This window comes from Bombina bombina, chromosome 1, assembly GCF_027579735.1.
Source record: "Bombina bombina isolate aBomBom1 chromosome 1, aBomBom1.pri, whole genome shotgun sequence".
Taxonomy (NCBI): domain Eukaryota; kingdom Metazoa; phylum Chordata; class Amphibia; order Anura; family Bombinatoridae; genus Bombina; species Bombina bombina.
This window is the reverse complement of record NC_069499.1, coordinates 840,445,315-840,460,890: the sequence shown is the minus strand read 5'-3', so window position 1 is coordinate 840,460,890 and position 15,576 is coordinate 840,445,315. Positions and strand designations below refer to the sequence as shown.

General features: G+C 38.1%; 1 protein-coding gene across 2 annotated transcripts in view; it reads left to right on the top strand.

Annotated features, from left to right (window-relative positions):
• The window catches only part of PMFBP1 (polyamine modulated factor 1 binding protein 1), a 347,880-nt gene that overhangs the window by 171,134 nt on the left and 161,170 nt on the right, over positions 1-15,576 (top strand). For both annotated transcript variants that reach the window (XR_008400176.1, XM_053699461.1), the window contains exons 14-17: positions 818-997; positions 1,083-1,166; positions 1,362-1,529; positions 14,477-14,560. Coding sequence is in view for 1 of the 2 variants with exons in the window: in XM_053699461.1 (XP_053555436.1) it covers positions 818-997; positions 1,083-1,166; positions 1,362-1,529; positions 14,477-14,560 (516 nt within the window). In the remaining variant the exon portion in view is untranslated. The remainder of the gene's footprint in view (positions 1-817; positions 998-1,082; positions 1,167-1,361; positions 1,530-14,476; positions 14,561-15,576) is intronic.

Here is a 15,576-nt window from a genome sequence, read left to right as displayed (position 1 = left end):
TATGGTTATAAAAGCTTTTCTGGTAATTGCAGCTGTGCACCTTACGTGAAATTCCTGGCAGTGAAAGGGTAAATCAGTTAGCTTGTAAGGTTAATTTTTGATGCAGAGTAGAGATTACCCTCCTACCTGATACCTCCCACTCCCTGATCCCTACCTGATGCCTCCCAAACAGCTTTCTTCCCTCCCTCACCCCCCACTGGTCACCACCATCTTAGGTACTGGCAAAAGGTCTGCTAGAATGTAGTTTTAAGGTGTTTTTTTTGTTATTATTATTGTCCTCACAGTGTAGTGATCACTCCTCAACCCTCTCACCGCTCTGAACACCCCCAAACAGCTCTTTAACCTCCCCCCCCCTTATTACTGGTGGCCAACTTGGGTACTGGCAGCTGTCTACCAGTACACAGTTTATGTTTTTTAATTATTATCTTTATTTATTTTATTATTTTCTGTAGTGCAGTGGTGCCCCCTACCTCCTCATTCCCTGCGATCATGAATTAAAATCAGCTAGTAACTTTCTGCTTTACAGTGCTGTACTATCTTTATGATGATACTATGTATACAAACGTATTAAAAATTCATATAAAACCACCTTTAGGTTACATGTATAAGCTGTATTATGACATGTAAATATTGTGTAAATGAAATACGATATTGTTGCTTATACTTGGTCCCATTTTATTGATGCAAATTTACAAATATTTGTAATAATCCAAACTATTTCAATAGCCAAACCCTTTTCGGTCCCAAGCAGTGTGGATAAAGGGTTATTTTGTTCACCTCACCATTGTGAGTGTTTATTTATTTTGTTATGTGCTAGGAACTTCATGCTGAACAACGTGTGAGCACATTACTGAATGAGGCTGAGTCTCTGCGGCTGGATGTCAGCAAGAGAGAAATAGAGCTCCAGGGTTTGAGAGAACAATTACACATCTCTCAGGACGCTGTGCAAAATGCTACAAGGGAGAAGGAAGAATACAAGAGAGAAGCAGAGGCATTGGTACTGCAACATCTGTATTTACCAAAGAAATGGAAAGGTAATGTTTACTGAAGAACAGCATTCAAGTGCCCGTTTATGTTCACAGGCGCAGCAAAAAGACAACACAATTGAATTGCTGCAGCAAGAAATAAATGAGCTGAAAAAGCAGAACGAGTCTTCCAGTTCCCAGGTATGAAATAGACACACAATTATTATAAAAAGCATAAAAATGTCATCTGATGCCGCCCATTTTCTTACATTTTCTTTAGTAGAGATTTATAGTGGTACTGAATTTGGAAACACTATAAAAAAAATGATAAAAATTGGAATTTATTGTCGGTATATTAAGAGAAGCCAGTTAACCTGTAATGCTTTTTTTGGGTAGCTCTTGCAGTGCCAGACATTGGTGGACCAGCAAAAGCACGAGCTGACGGAAATGAAAGAGAAGCAAGGAGACGAAACTAAACAAGTAACCGAGCTCTGCAATAGCAATGAGAAAGTGCAGTTGGAACTCGGCATCTTGAAGGAGAAACACAAAGCTGCCCAGAAAGAGGTACTGCAACAGCAGGGTATTGTCTAGGGACTGGGAAGTTATCCAGACATAGTCTTCATGGTTTTTCAATAGCCTGGCTGTGGCCCAGTACCGGGCCGTGACGGCCCTACTAGTGGGCCACGACTCGACACGCCCCCACTGCGCACTCTGACAGGCCCACACTAAAGGAATACTGGGCAAGCCTGTCAGAGTGCTATTACACATGTGCATGTGCCCTTGGCATGTAGCGGCAGATCAAAGTGTGTGTGTGTGTATATATGTATGTATGTATATATATATATATGTATGTATGTATGTACGTATGTATATGTATGTATGTATGTATATATCTTGAGGTCACTTGGGTTGAGAACCACTGTTCTAGATCATGGTTTTCAAACTCCAGTCCTCGGGAACCACTAATAGGCTAGATATTTAGGATTACAGGGGATAAGACTAGGCTAGATATTAACAGCTACTAAGTAATTGTGGTTATCTTAAAGGGAAACTAAAGTCAAAATGAAACTTTTATGATTCAGATAGAGCATGCAGTTTTAAGAGACTTTCCAATTTTCTTCTATTGTCCAATATGCACATTTTATCAGGCACCAGCATCTACTGAGCATGTGCAAGAGTTCACAGTGTATACTGATGAGTCTGCGATTGGCTGATGGTTGTCACATGAGTTAGTTGGCAAATTGACGTACATTTTGAAATTTGTTTGGAAAAAATAGTACTGCTCATTTAAGTGCTATTGCATTGTCTTTTGGTATGCACTTGTTGTTTATGCAATTCTACATTTTATTTTACTCTCTCTTTTTATTCATCCCTTTCCTTGCATTCAGAGTTAGTTCTTGCAAATTGGTGAGTTTCATTGGTTCTTTTTTTTTTTTTTTTTAACATTTTTTGTCTCCGTTTTTAAATTGTACTTTTCTGTATTTAGTTGGAGCTGATAGAAACTTAATGAAAGACTTCCATAACACTTTCTCTTCCTTCAAATGTTTAATTCTGTTCTACCAGGTATCAGTTTTGCTTTTATCTTTTTAGAGTATAAAAGCATATGTTGTACCTTTTCCACAACCTATTGTGTTATTTTTGTGCAGAAACCGACCCACATTAAGGCAATTTATGGGCAATAAGCCTTTCCTTTATAATAAGCCCTTAAGTATCCCTATTTGATATACAAGAGAATTTGACTATGGCCATTCTCTATCATACTTCGGTGGTAAAGGGAACAGCATATATTTTGTGAGCAGGCAAGGATATGTGTCAGGCATCTTGTCTGACAATGCATACACTTCGGAGATATGTATAATGATCTCTTCCCTTATCTGTGGCAGGCTTTTTTTATGAAACTGCAATTTGTATGTTTCCTATTAATTGGGGAAGGGTTTCATAGCCTCTGCACCAATATCCCTATTTCTTTCCATTGGCATGGAGAGTCCACTATTCCATTCAATTACTGTTGAGAATTCAGCTCCTGGCCACCAGGAGGAGACAAAGACACCCCAGCAAAGCTTAATTATCCCTCCCACTTCCCATAATCTCCCAGTTAATCTTTGCCTGTGTACATCATAGGAGGTGTGCGAAGATGGTGTGCTGAAGAAAATAAAGTTTTTAAACCTTCAATGGGTATTTTTCAAGCAAGGATTGGGGTAATGCTGTGTCCATGTAATTCTCTTTAGTAAGAGTTATGGTGGCTACTAGCTGTTGGAGGTCGGTGAGGTAGTCCTTGTTTCTCCTCCAACAATTTATGCTAACCCCTATATAGAAAACCAGGGTTAGTTACTCTGCTTTTCTTGTGTCTTTAGGTCCCTGTCAGAGGTTGGATTAGGCTAACAGACCTGGAGCTGCTGTGAATGCTCCACAGCAGAAGACCCTGGAGGGTAAGTCATTTCTTATATATTTCATAGAACAAGAAGTATCAGTGGAAGGACTGGGATTATCAGGAATTTAGTGGGACCTGCTTCCCTCAGGAGGGGTATGTATTTTATTATTTATTTATAATATCCTCAAGTTTGGGATATTTTGCCGCGGAGCAGCTTCCTGGGTTAAGAACAACCAGGAAAAAAAATTGCTGCTTATATTGTATACAGAGTACAGGTAAGACCCAGGCTTCATGGGGTGTGGGGACCGTGCAAATTATTCCCTCATGCTCCTATCCCTACCTGGTCCGTTTTATGTTCTTCTCTTTAATGGACACTATTATGGCTCTAGCATAGCCTAGTGATTAGCGTGTTCAGCTAGGAGGTAGCTGGTTGTGGGATCAAATCCGCCCTGGTGACTGGATTTTCCTTAGGAACTCCGGTATCTAGGACAGCTGTGCCCTAGTGGCTTCCTGCAGGGCTAGAGCTACGTCTAAATTCCTTCTAGGTGAAATGTGTTTTAAAACATAAGAATATGGTATGGGAGCCATCTTGGGCCTCTAGTAGCGAAGAGTAGGTTCTTAATCTAGAGGTGTTCCCAGGGATATCCCTATTGGGAGTTTTCCAGTGAGCGTCATCTTGACTTCTCGTTTTTCTACCAAACTGCCGGATTCGGATACAGATCAAGCGACCCATAGAGATGCCCTAGTAGTTCTGTGATCTACTCAGGGTCTTAGCTTGCATCATGCAGAAGTGGACCTTGGTGATCTGATTCTTTTATAGCTCAGTGCAGGTCTTGGTCTGCAGCTCTGGTGAGGAGGACTTCCCTCCATCATGGAAATTTCCTGCTGCGTTAGGACTTTCCATTACTAGGTCTTTTCCTTCAGAAGACTCTAGATCATATGAGACAATCTGCGTGGAGATTGTTTTTGGGTACAAGTTTTCTTGTATTGTTTTGTTCCTCCAATAGGTTTTGGAGAGGGTTTTATCTCATATTTCTTCTATGGGTCAGATTTCTGTTCTCTCCTTTTTTGTCGCATAAGGAGTTGTCCGGATTATTATCAGGACTGTGTTTATACCTGTTGCTCTTCCCTGGAGCCTTAATCCGGTTCTTCGTATTCTACAGAGACTAGGTTTCCTGTGGATATTTTAATTTTTCCTTGGAATGTTTTTTGGTCTTATTGACTATTTATTCTACTTGCAGAATTTAAGATATAGGTCAGCCTTAAGAGATTAGTCTGTTTCTCTATACTAGATATATCCAGGCTGCTAGGAGTTTGGACTATTTCTCCTTGTCTGTCATGTTTTCCGGTGGGCGCATGGGCCTGATGGCCTCTGCAACTTTTTTCTCCTTGTGATCAGGAAGTGTCTTTCTCTTGGCTATGAGACAGTCGACCTAATGTTTTTAGGTAAAATTTTGTTTTTCTTTCCTTGGGATGTTTTATTTTCCTGGCTCCCTAGATCAAGGGATCGATGGACCAAAGCTGTATAGCTACTTGGTTCTCCTTTCATCCCTTTCAAGATTTAATGTTTTGTACCTCAGCTGAGGTCTCTTTAGGGAGATAGGTACTTCAAGTGGTGGTGCCTTCAGTTTAGGTCTGCCTACCTTTTGTTTTCTCTCCCTGTCCATTCTGTGTCCTCTCTGGCTTGGGTATTGGTTTCCAAACAGTAATTTAATGGAATCGTGGAGTCTCCATGCCATTGGAAAGAAAACCTGATAAATTATTTTCTTTCCTGGCAGGGAGAGTCCACGACCTGCCCTTTTATATTTTTTGTGGCGTCATTTATTTCATACTCTTCAGGCACCTCTATACCCCTTGTGTTTCTCTTCTCTTTCCTTTTCCCTCGACTGAATGACTGGGGGATTATGGGAAGTGGGAGCGATAATTAAGCTTTGCTCGGGTGTCTTTGCCTCCTCATGGTGGCCAGGAGCTGAATTCCCAACATTAATTGAATGGAATTGTGGACTCTCCATGCCAGGAATGTAAAGAATTTATCAGGTAAGCATACATTTTTTTTCCCTCACTCCATTCGTATCATACTCAAGATCGTTGGGATATTTTGCCTTATGACAGTAGGTAATACATTACTAGCAGTATACTTCCATTAATGAAGGTGGTGTTAGCTGTATCTCTCCTCCCAGTTTTTGTTCCATTGAAGAAAGAAAAAGAAAGAAGATGGTGCAACAAGTTACTTTTTTTTCTACACCAAACAGGGTGAAAATATTTTATGAGGCGGCATTTTTTTACCTCAAAAAATGTAAATGCAATATTTATAATACCAATGGTAAAGGTAAGGGACTTTATACTTTTTATTTCCTTTTTATTTTACTTCTGTCTTCGGTAATGATCTTTGTCCAGAAATGTTAGTCAACCTGAGGTTATGGACTTCTTACTTTCTTTTATAAGGTGGTGAGAGTCCACTAGCCAGTACTCCTGAGATTCAACTCCTGGCCACTAGGAGGAAGCAAAGATTCCCAAAGCTGTAAGAGTACTTAAGCAGTTAAAGGCGGCCTCATATCTCAGTGCATTTTGACAGTTTTTCACAGATAGACAATGCTAGTTCATCTGTGCTATATAGTTATCATTGTGTTCACTTCCATGGAGTCAGCACTAAATGGCCAAAATGTGAGTTTATAAAAAGCTCTGAGATAAGGGGACAGTCTGCACAGGCGTAGATACAAGGTAATCACAGAGGTAAAACGTGTATTAATATAACAGTGTTGGTTATGCAAAACTGGAGAATGGGTAATAAAGTGATTATCTATCTTTTTAAACAATAAACATGTTCAAGAAGACTGTCCCTTTAACTGTTTGGCAAAGTGAGGGGGAGTCAGTTTCTTGTGCACTGACTTACAGTTAGTAACTGGGCTATTTCTCTCACTTTCTTGAAATTCTTCAACAACTCCTTTGTTTTTGCAATGGCCATTTTTAAAATGTCTTATTACTGAAGGGTAAGATATTTATTTATTAATTATTATGCCGGGTTATATTTTTATGCAGTACATTATTATTATTTACTATTATTACATAAGGAGGTTTTCCCTTTAATACTTATTGCTGAAGGTTGTCTGTCTCATATGTTTCAGACTTTATTCTACAAGATCCTAGTTATATTGTTTCCAAACTACTGTTTTTACATGTAAAAAAAAAAAAGGTGGTTGTCTTCATTTATTTTATTTGTCTGTTTGTGTATTATTTCATGGAGCATACTGACATTTTTCCCCACTACCTTACATTATACTTTAGAGGGTGGATCCACCGATAACAATTTTATTTTCTGTTTGGCTGGATTGTACCAGTTCAGCTTTGCAATTCCTGAACAGATCACATTAGGCATTCTAACTGTTTAATGTTGATCTTGCCTTTAAAGGAACTTGTTCTCTCAGTGTTTCCTCAATACAAGGAAATGATTCAGATATTGCTCCAGGTTTTAAACTTTCTGCACTCTGTAGTTGTGCTGGCTATGCCTCCTCCAAGTATGCACACAACTTCTATGTCTGAAAGTCATCCTAAAGTTACATTATCAGGTTCTTCTGCATCATCAGAGATCAGAACACCTTAGGATGCCCTTATAATTTTCAGACTCAAACACTTCAGAATGTTTTCTGAAGGAAAGTTTCTTTTTTTTATGATGATCAGGAGAATTTTACTGATCAGGACACATCTTTCATGTTTGAGCTTGAACATCTTATTTCAGTGTTTGAAGAGGTTTTATGTACTTTAGGTGTCCAAGACCCTCAATCATCTGAGGAAAAACCTTCCAAACAACTGGATTTGATATTTAAACCTTCTACTAAGTCACAAGAGATTTTTTTCTGTTCCTAAAGCTCCTATTAAAGTAATTTTCAGAGAGTGAACCAAGCCTGGTCTACTCTTTTAATCTGTCCTCTAATTTAATAAAATGTTTCCATTACTGGATTCTAATTTAGAGCTTTACGAAGCGTTTCCAGTAATTGATGGTGCTATTCTCTTTAGCCAAATACACTACTATTCCCATAGTACATTTTTAGGAACCATATGGACATGAAATTGGTAACCTTTCATCAAGTCATTTTTCAGCAAGCATTGCTTCTATAGCAGTTATGTCTTCTCTTTTTTTGACAATTAGTCTGAGCAAATCTCAGAAGACTCTGTTGATGATGAAGATTTTCAAAATAGTTTGAAACATCTAAAGTCGACTAATGCACTTATTTGTTGTAAAAGATGATAGTCGCACCACCAAGTTCAATGAATGAATTTCTTTATTGAGCCAAGATCAAAAAAATCAGCAACGTTTCGGACACAAGTCCTTAATCTTGTGTCCGAAACGTTGCTGACTTTTTTGATCTTGGCTCAATAAAGAAATTCATTCATTGAACTTGGTGGTGCGACTATCATCTTTTGCTATATTGACTGGGGGTATTGTGCAGTGCCCCTGTGTTTGCACACCTTGGATCCCAGGTGCTGGACTCTTGGAACTTTTTGCACTTATTTGTTTTCCCATTATTGACATAATTCAATTTTCTACTAAGTATACGTCTTTAGCAGTGTCCAATTATATACTTTTTTTCTCTCCTTTTCAAAGAAGAATTTATTTGGACCCTGTCTTGACATTATCATTTCCACTGTGTCTGGAGGAAAGGGAACTTCTCCTGAAGGACAAAAAATTTCCACCTCATTACATTGAGCTGAATCTTCTAGATCTTCCTGGAAATTATAATCCAATTGGAACAAAGCCAAGCATTTTATGAACCTTCTTCCAAATCTGCATGAAGGAACAGTCCCAATCCAGATCCTTTTCTGGTAGGGGGCAGTTTGTCTTTTTTAGAAGGCCTATTGCAGTCTGTTCAAGATCTCTGGGTTCTAAACATAGTTTTCCATGATTACTCAATAGGCCTTTTCGAGGAAGGTGTTTTCTGTCTCATGTTCGAAAAGACTTTCCAAATGTTATTTGCTGTAGTTTATTATTGGAACAAGCCCAAGTATTGTATTCCATCCCTTTTCATTATTCCCAAGAAAGAGGGAATTTTTGGACCAATACTTTAAACACATTTCTCAGAGTTACTATTTTCAAAATAGTAACAATCTAGACAATTTTACCCCTTATTCAAAAGGGTCAATTTATGTAAATGTTTAATTTAAAGGATGTCTACCTTTCTGTTCCTAGACCATCTCCAGTTTCTAACATTTGCCTTTCTGGACAAATTTTATTCAGTTTGTGGCTCTTCTGTTTGCTCTATCTACAGCTTCCAAAATTTTATGAAGGTTCTGTCTTGTCTGTAATAAGTAGTTTAGTGGCTTTAGACTCGGAAGACATATTGGTTCAGGCTTAATTTTTTTCCTTTAGCTGTATTTCATACCACCAGTATACTGTTGATTTTTCACAGCTATGGATGGAGAATTAATTTGAGTTCTCCGTCTCATTTATCAAGAGTCTCTTTTCTAGGAGTCAATGCAGACTCAGTGACGAGTCAACTTTCTCTAACCCATCTGTAGCTCAATGTATGAAAGTGTTAGGTCTGATGATTGCAGCATCATACATTCTTCTTTTTGCATGGTTCCATATAAGACCTCCTATGGAATTCTTCAGTGAGGCAATCTCTGTCCCGGGGGATAGTTTTCCAAAATATTTTTTTGAAAATGTCTACAGACACCATTCTCTGAGATTGAGGGGTCCAGGAGAGCACAGAGAGATTGGTTTCTTCAGGAGGCGATGATACCAATAATTATCTTGAAGTCAGTGCAATCTTTAGGTCCCTTCAGAGCTGTCCTTTTCTGAAAAGGAGAAACTTAACCAAGTTTTCATTCAGACAATTTTATAGCTGTAGCTTATATCCATTATTAAGGGGGAACTTGCAGTTCTTTATCAATAATTTAAGTCTCAAGGTTTTTTGATTGGACACAGATTTTTTTCTCTATATATTTTGCATCCCAGGAAGGAAATCTGGGAAACAGATTTCCTTAGTAGGTAATCCGTTTCACAGGAATCTTTTCACCTTCAGGCCCAGAGAACTTGGTTTGCGAATCTGATTCAGATGTCAAGCTTTCTCCAATCAAGATCTCAAATCTGTCATCTTGGTGGATTAGTATTTGTATATAGTATACAACCAGGGGTGTAACTACTGACAGTGCAGGCCAAAAAAGGGCCCTCTGATCATTAGGTTCACCACTGTACCTATTTTTTTTATAACAGAGGTTTAATTGATGCTGTATTGAACACTTAATTTCAGGCCATAAAGTAAAATTTCTCAAATGATTGGGAAAGTTGTTTCTTTCCTGCTTTTGAAAACCAGGGTTTTAGCTGTCATTGTTTTAGAATTCCTAGAATTGTTCTTATTGCAAAGTCATTTTGGATAATGACATATCTGTTAACTCTTTAAAGTGACATATTTTGGCTTCTTCTGTTTCATACTACAGGAAAATGTCTTGTGTCTTGACATCAAGGCTTTTTTCAGGCTTCGGCAGGATATATCCAGTGTCTAAACTAATTTCTCCTCTTTGGAACATTAGTTTGTTTATATTTGTGCAAACTTTACATGTTTTTCTCTTTTCAATCCTTTATGCTTTGGACATTTATCTTTTGTCTTGGAAGTTTTTGTTGTTTTTAGCAATATCTTTTGCTGAAAGATGTTTTGTTACTTTTGTGGGTTTTTTTTGTTTTTTTTTTTACCTAAAGTGATTTTTCAGATATCATCAGTCAGGAGATTATAGCCCATCTCGTTGTCCTAATCCAAATAATTAATTTCATGGTCTCTTACTTAACATAAATATTGTAAGAGCATTGCATATTAAAAAGGTTTTTAGACAATTCTTTTGTTTGTCCCTTGGTCTACGTAAAGGTCAGAGGGCCACATTAGTTTCTTTAGCTTTTTTTAGCTAAATCACCTGATTACTAGAGTTTTCGTGGAAGTGGGGAATAGTCTTTTCCAAAACACATTATTGCCCTTTTTTCTAGATCAGTTTCTTCTTCTTGTATTTCCAAGACTGAGATTTCCAAACACCTGAATAACTTTCCAAGACTGAGGATTTCCAAACACCTAAAGGACTTTCCTACCAAACACAAATTTATTCAATATATTGAATACATTTTGTGTTTGGTAGGAAAGTCCTTCAGGTGTTTTGTAATTAGGTGCTTGCCTTTAAAAAAAAACAAACAAAAAAAAAAAAAACAGCCAATTACTTGTGGACTCCACAACTTGGGTATTAGTTCACCACCTTAAGAAAGAAAACAAAATTTATGCTTACCTGATAAATTAATTTATTTTATGGTGGTCAGCATCCACAAGACCTGCCCATTTTCATTTTTCACTTAATATTTTCTGGGGGCAGTTTTGTCCTTTCTTACCTTTCTACTTCTCCATTTTTAGCTATACATCAGACTAGAATACCAGAGAGTTTTGGAGGATTTAAAGGGACACTAAACCCAAAATTTTCTTTCATGACTCAGAAAGAGAATACAAATTTAAACAACAATCCAATTTACTTATTTATTTTGCTTCATTTTTTAGATATCCTTATTTGAAGAAAAAGCAATGCACATGGGTGAGCCAATCACATGAGGCTTCTAAGTGCAGCAACCAATCAGCAGCTACTGAGCCTATCTAGATATGCTTTTCAGCAAAGAATATCAAGAGAATAAAGCAAATTAGATAATAGAAGTAAATTAGAAAGTTATTTAAAATTGCATGCTCTTTCTATATCATGAAAGAAAATTAAAATGGGTTTCATGTCCCTTTAAGTGCTCTTAGAGCTTTGGGAATCTTTGACAACTCTTAGTGGCCAGGAGTTAAATCCCAGGAGTAATGGCTTGTGAACTCCCACCACCATGAAAGAAATTAATTTCAGTTAAGCATAAATTTTGTTTTTCTGAATCCAGTTTGAATATTCATTATGGCCTAGATTATGTGCCATCATGTCCTATCTAAAACGGCTGTGTTTTTTACAATGCTAAACACATATGTTTCATAGGTAACAGAGATTTGAAAACCATGCAGGCAAACAGAAAATACATATATTCTCTCTGTAGCAGATTGCATAGTGCTTAAATTGTTTTGATAGTGACAGGTTTGGAGGTTTTGCATTAAGTCTAATTTCACATGAAACCTTAGAAGCTAACTTCCTTGGCTCACTGAGATCACAATCCCAAATTTATATACCAATTGTGTCCCTCTGTTAGTGGTTGATAAGGGATGGAAATTTTTTTACAGTGATGGTAAATCCTACCGTTTCTGAAACGCTAGGATTTATCATTGGAACAATGCGGTTCCAAGCTGGATTTCCCACATGGCTGTTGCCAAATAGCGTTCTGCCGTGGGCTGCCTGAGCAGCTCAGTGTAGTGAACGCTGCAAACAAATAAAGGAGCTTTCAGAATTAAGTATGTTATACTTCATGAATCAAAGTCCCCTTTATTTGTTCCAATGGTAAATCCTAAGCATTTCACAAACGCTAGGCTGTAAAATCACTTTAACCCCTTAACGACCAAGGACGTACGCCATACGTCCTCAAAAAAAATACACTTAACGCCTGAGGACGTATGGCGTACGTCCTCGGTCTGGAAAGCAGCTGGAAGCGATCCTGCACGCTTCCAGCTGCTTTCCGGTTATTGCAGTGATGCCTCAACATCGAGGCATCCTGCAATAACCCCCCTTGGCCATCCGATGCAGAGAGAGCCACTCTGTGGCCCTCTCTGCACCGGACATCGATGGCCGGTTTCGTTGGTGGGTGGGAGCCAGTCTGGGAGGCGGGTGGGCGGCCATGGGTGGGCCGTATGATGTGGAGGGGGCGGGATCGTGGGCGGGAACGCCGGGGGCGCGCGTGCACGAGAGGGCGCGCACGGGCGCGCGGGTAGGGAGCGGGTGGGAACCGCTACACTACAGAAAAACGATGGGAGAAAAGTGGCAGTCAGGGCCAAATATATCTAAAGAATGTTGATCTAAGAGATCTGGGAGGGGGTGGGGGGTTGGTCTTTTGGGGGGGGCAAGCTACACTACAGAAAAATATTTAAAAAAAGAATAAAAACAAATGTGTTACTATAAACTGGGTACTGGCAGACAGCTGCCAGTACCAAAGATGGCTACTAATAAGTTAGAGGGGGATGGGTAAAGAGCTGTTTGGGGGGTATCAGGGAGGTTGGGGGCTAAGGGGGGATCCTCCAGAGCAGCATATGTAAATATGCCTTTTTAAAAAAAATTTTTTTTTATCAAGGATAGCTTTTTTTTTTAGTACTGGCAGACTTTCTGCCAGTACTTAACATGGCGGGGACAATTGTGGGGTGGGTGAGGGAAGAGAGCTGTTTGGGAGGGATCAGGGGGTGTAATGTGTCAGGTGGGGGGCTGATCTCTACACTAAAGCTAAAATTAACCCTGCAAGCTCCCTACATGCTACCTAATTAACCCCTTCACTGCTAGCCATAATACACGTGTGATGCGCAGCGGCATTTAGCGGCCTTCTAATTACCAAAAAGCAACGCCAAAGCCATGTATGTCTGCTATTTCTCAACAAAGGGGATCCCAGAGAAGCATTTACAACCATTTGTGCCATAATTGCACAAGCTGTTTGTAAATGATTTCAGTGAGAAACCTAAAATTGTGAAAAATTTTACTTTTTTTTTTTATTTAATCGCATTTGGCGGTGAAATGGGGGCATGAAATATACCAAAATGGGCCTAGATCAATACTTAGGGTAGTCTACTACACTACAATAAAGCTAAAATTAACCCTACAAGCTCCCTACATGCTCCCAAATTAACCCCTTCATTGCTGGGCATAATACACGTGTGGTGCGCAGCGGCATTTAGCGGCCTTCTAATTACCAAAAAGCAACACCAAATCCATATATGTCTACTATTTATGAAAAAAGGGGATTCCAGAGAAGCATTTACAACCATTTGTGCCATAATTGCACAAGCTGTTTGTAAATAAATTCAGTGAGAAACCTAAAGTTTGTAACAAAATGTGTGAAAAAGTGAACAATTTTTTTTATTTGATCGCATTTGGTGGTGAAATGGTGGCATGAAATATACCAAAATGGGCCTAGATCAATACTTTGGGATGTCTTCTAAAAAAAAATATATACATGTCAAGGGATATTCAGGGATTCCTGGAAGATATCAGTGTTCCAATGTAACTAGCGGTAAGTTTGAAAAAAAGTTGTTTGGAAATAGCAAAGTGCTTCTTGTATTTATTGCCCTATAACTTGCAAAAAAAGGAAAGAACATGTAAACATTGGGTATTTCTAAACTCAAGACAAAATTTGGAAACTATTTAGCATGGGTGTTTTTTGGTGGTTGCAGATGTGTAACAGATTTTGGGGGTCAAAGTTAGAAAAAGTGTGTTTTTTTTCCATTTTTTCCTCATATTTTATATTTTTTTTTATAGTAAATTATAAGATATGATGAAAATAATGGTATCTTTAGAAAGTCCATTTAATGGCGAGAAAAACGGTATATAATATGTGTGGGTACAGTAAATGAGTAAGAGTAAAATTACAGCTAAACACAAACACTGCAGAAATGTAAAAATAGCCTTGGTCCCAAACGGTCAGAAAATGGAAAAGTGCTGTGGTCATTAAGGGGTTAAGGGGTTAAATGGATACTGAACCCAATTTTTTTTCTATCGTGATTCAGATAGAGCATGCAATTTGAAGCAACTTTCTAATTTACTCCTATTATCAAATTCTTTTCATTCACTGGAAATCTTTATTTGAAATGCAAGAATGTAAGTTTAGATGCCGGTCCATTTTTGGTGAACACACTGTGTTGTTCTTGCTGATTGGTGGGTAAATTGACCTACCAATAAACAAGTGCTTTCCATGGTGCTGAACCAAAAAAATAGCTTAGATGCCTTCCTTTTCAAATAAAGAAAGCAAGAGAACGAAGAAAAAATGATAATAGGAGTAAATTAGAAAGTTGTTTAAAATTGCATGCTCTATATGAATCACGAAAGAAAAAAATTTGGGTTCAGTGTCCCTTTAAGTATTGGGGGAAGTCTGAGGACCTCTGTTAGCTTTATATCCAACTCTAATTGATGAGAAGCTATATTACCAACCAGTACATAATGTGTTATAAGTTCAAATGTGAAAAAACTGGTATATTACTAATATGAAACTTTTGTTTTAAATAAGGTTATAAGTCGAGATCAGATGATTCTTAAGCTCCGGGCAGATCTCACAGCTGGAGAACAGGCACTTCAACAGGCACAAAGTGAAGTAAGTAATAATCTTATTTGTATTTAATTTTTTTTGTTTGCAAGTATTGACTTTGTATGAGTTGGTTGTGATTACACAGGCTTTCGAGAAGTTACTCGTTTACGTTCATTCACTGGTAAAGTTGCATGTATTTTGTGTGCACATAAGCCTGATTATTCATGTGCCAATTTGTTTCTGAGAAGTGAGCATGGGCAGTATATATGTCACATGTATGTTTGCATAATTATATATCATATATCAGCAAAAATAGGCATTATTACGGTCATTATTATTATCTTTTGTTAATAAAGTCCACGTTTCCCATTTCTTAACTTAAGAAATACAAGTAAGTTGCATTATCTATCATTAAATTACAGAATATGCATCAAAGGAAGAGGCACAGAGATATGAGGATAATGAGGGACCTGCCCAGATGGGATCTTATAATCTTAATGATAGTTACCTGTACTATAAGAAAAAGGTAGAATGAACTGAATTGTAGGCTGGTTGTAGTATGGGAGGCCTTAGTAATAGCCTTAGGGTTTGGTGCATTAATGACCATGTTAGGATTGCCCATACATTATCTTGAAAGCTATTGTTTTCTTTAGCTTGTGCGTGAGGAGTTTCAGGTACAAGGAGAGTCTGAGAATAGAGAAGAGTTGGATATTTTGAATGTGTGAGTAAGATGAGTTTGAGAGCAGTAACTGTGTCCATTTGCAGAGCAACCAAGCATTGGGTACATACATATTTGGTAGTATGTAGTAGTAGCAAAAGGCAACCCTAGGCCCAGACATCTGATCTCTCACCCTTGTCATTTTTATATCATATTTATTTAGATTATACTGTATTATCACAACAGATCAGTTAATTAACACACACAGAGCAGAGATGTAACTATCTTAAGGCCAGTAACACACATAAGAGGGCATAAAGGTTTATTTTTTTAAGCCTCCATTGATCCCTGGTTGTCACAAACAGTGGTGCATTTTCTCCAACATAGGTGTGTCCGGTCCACGGCGTCATCCTTACTTGTGGGA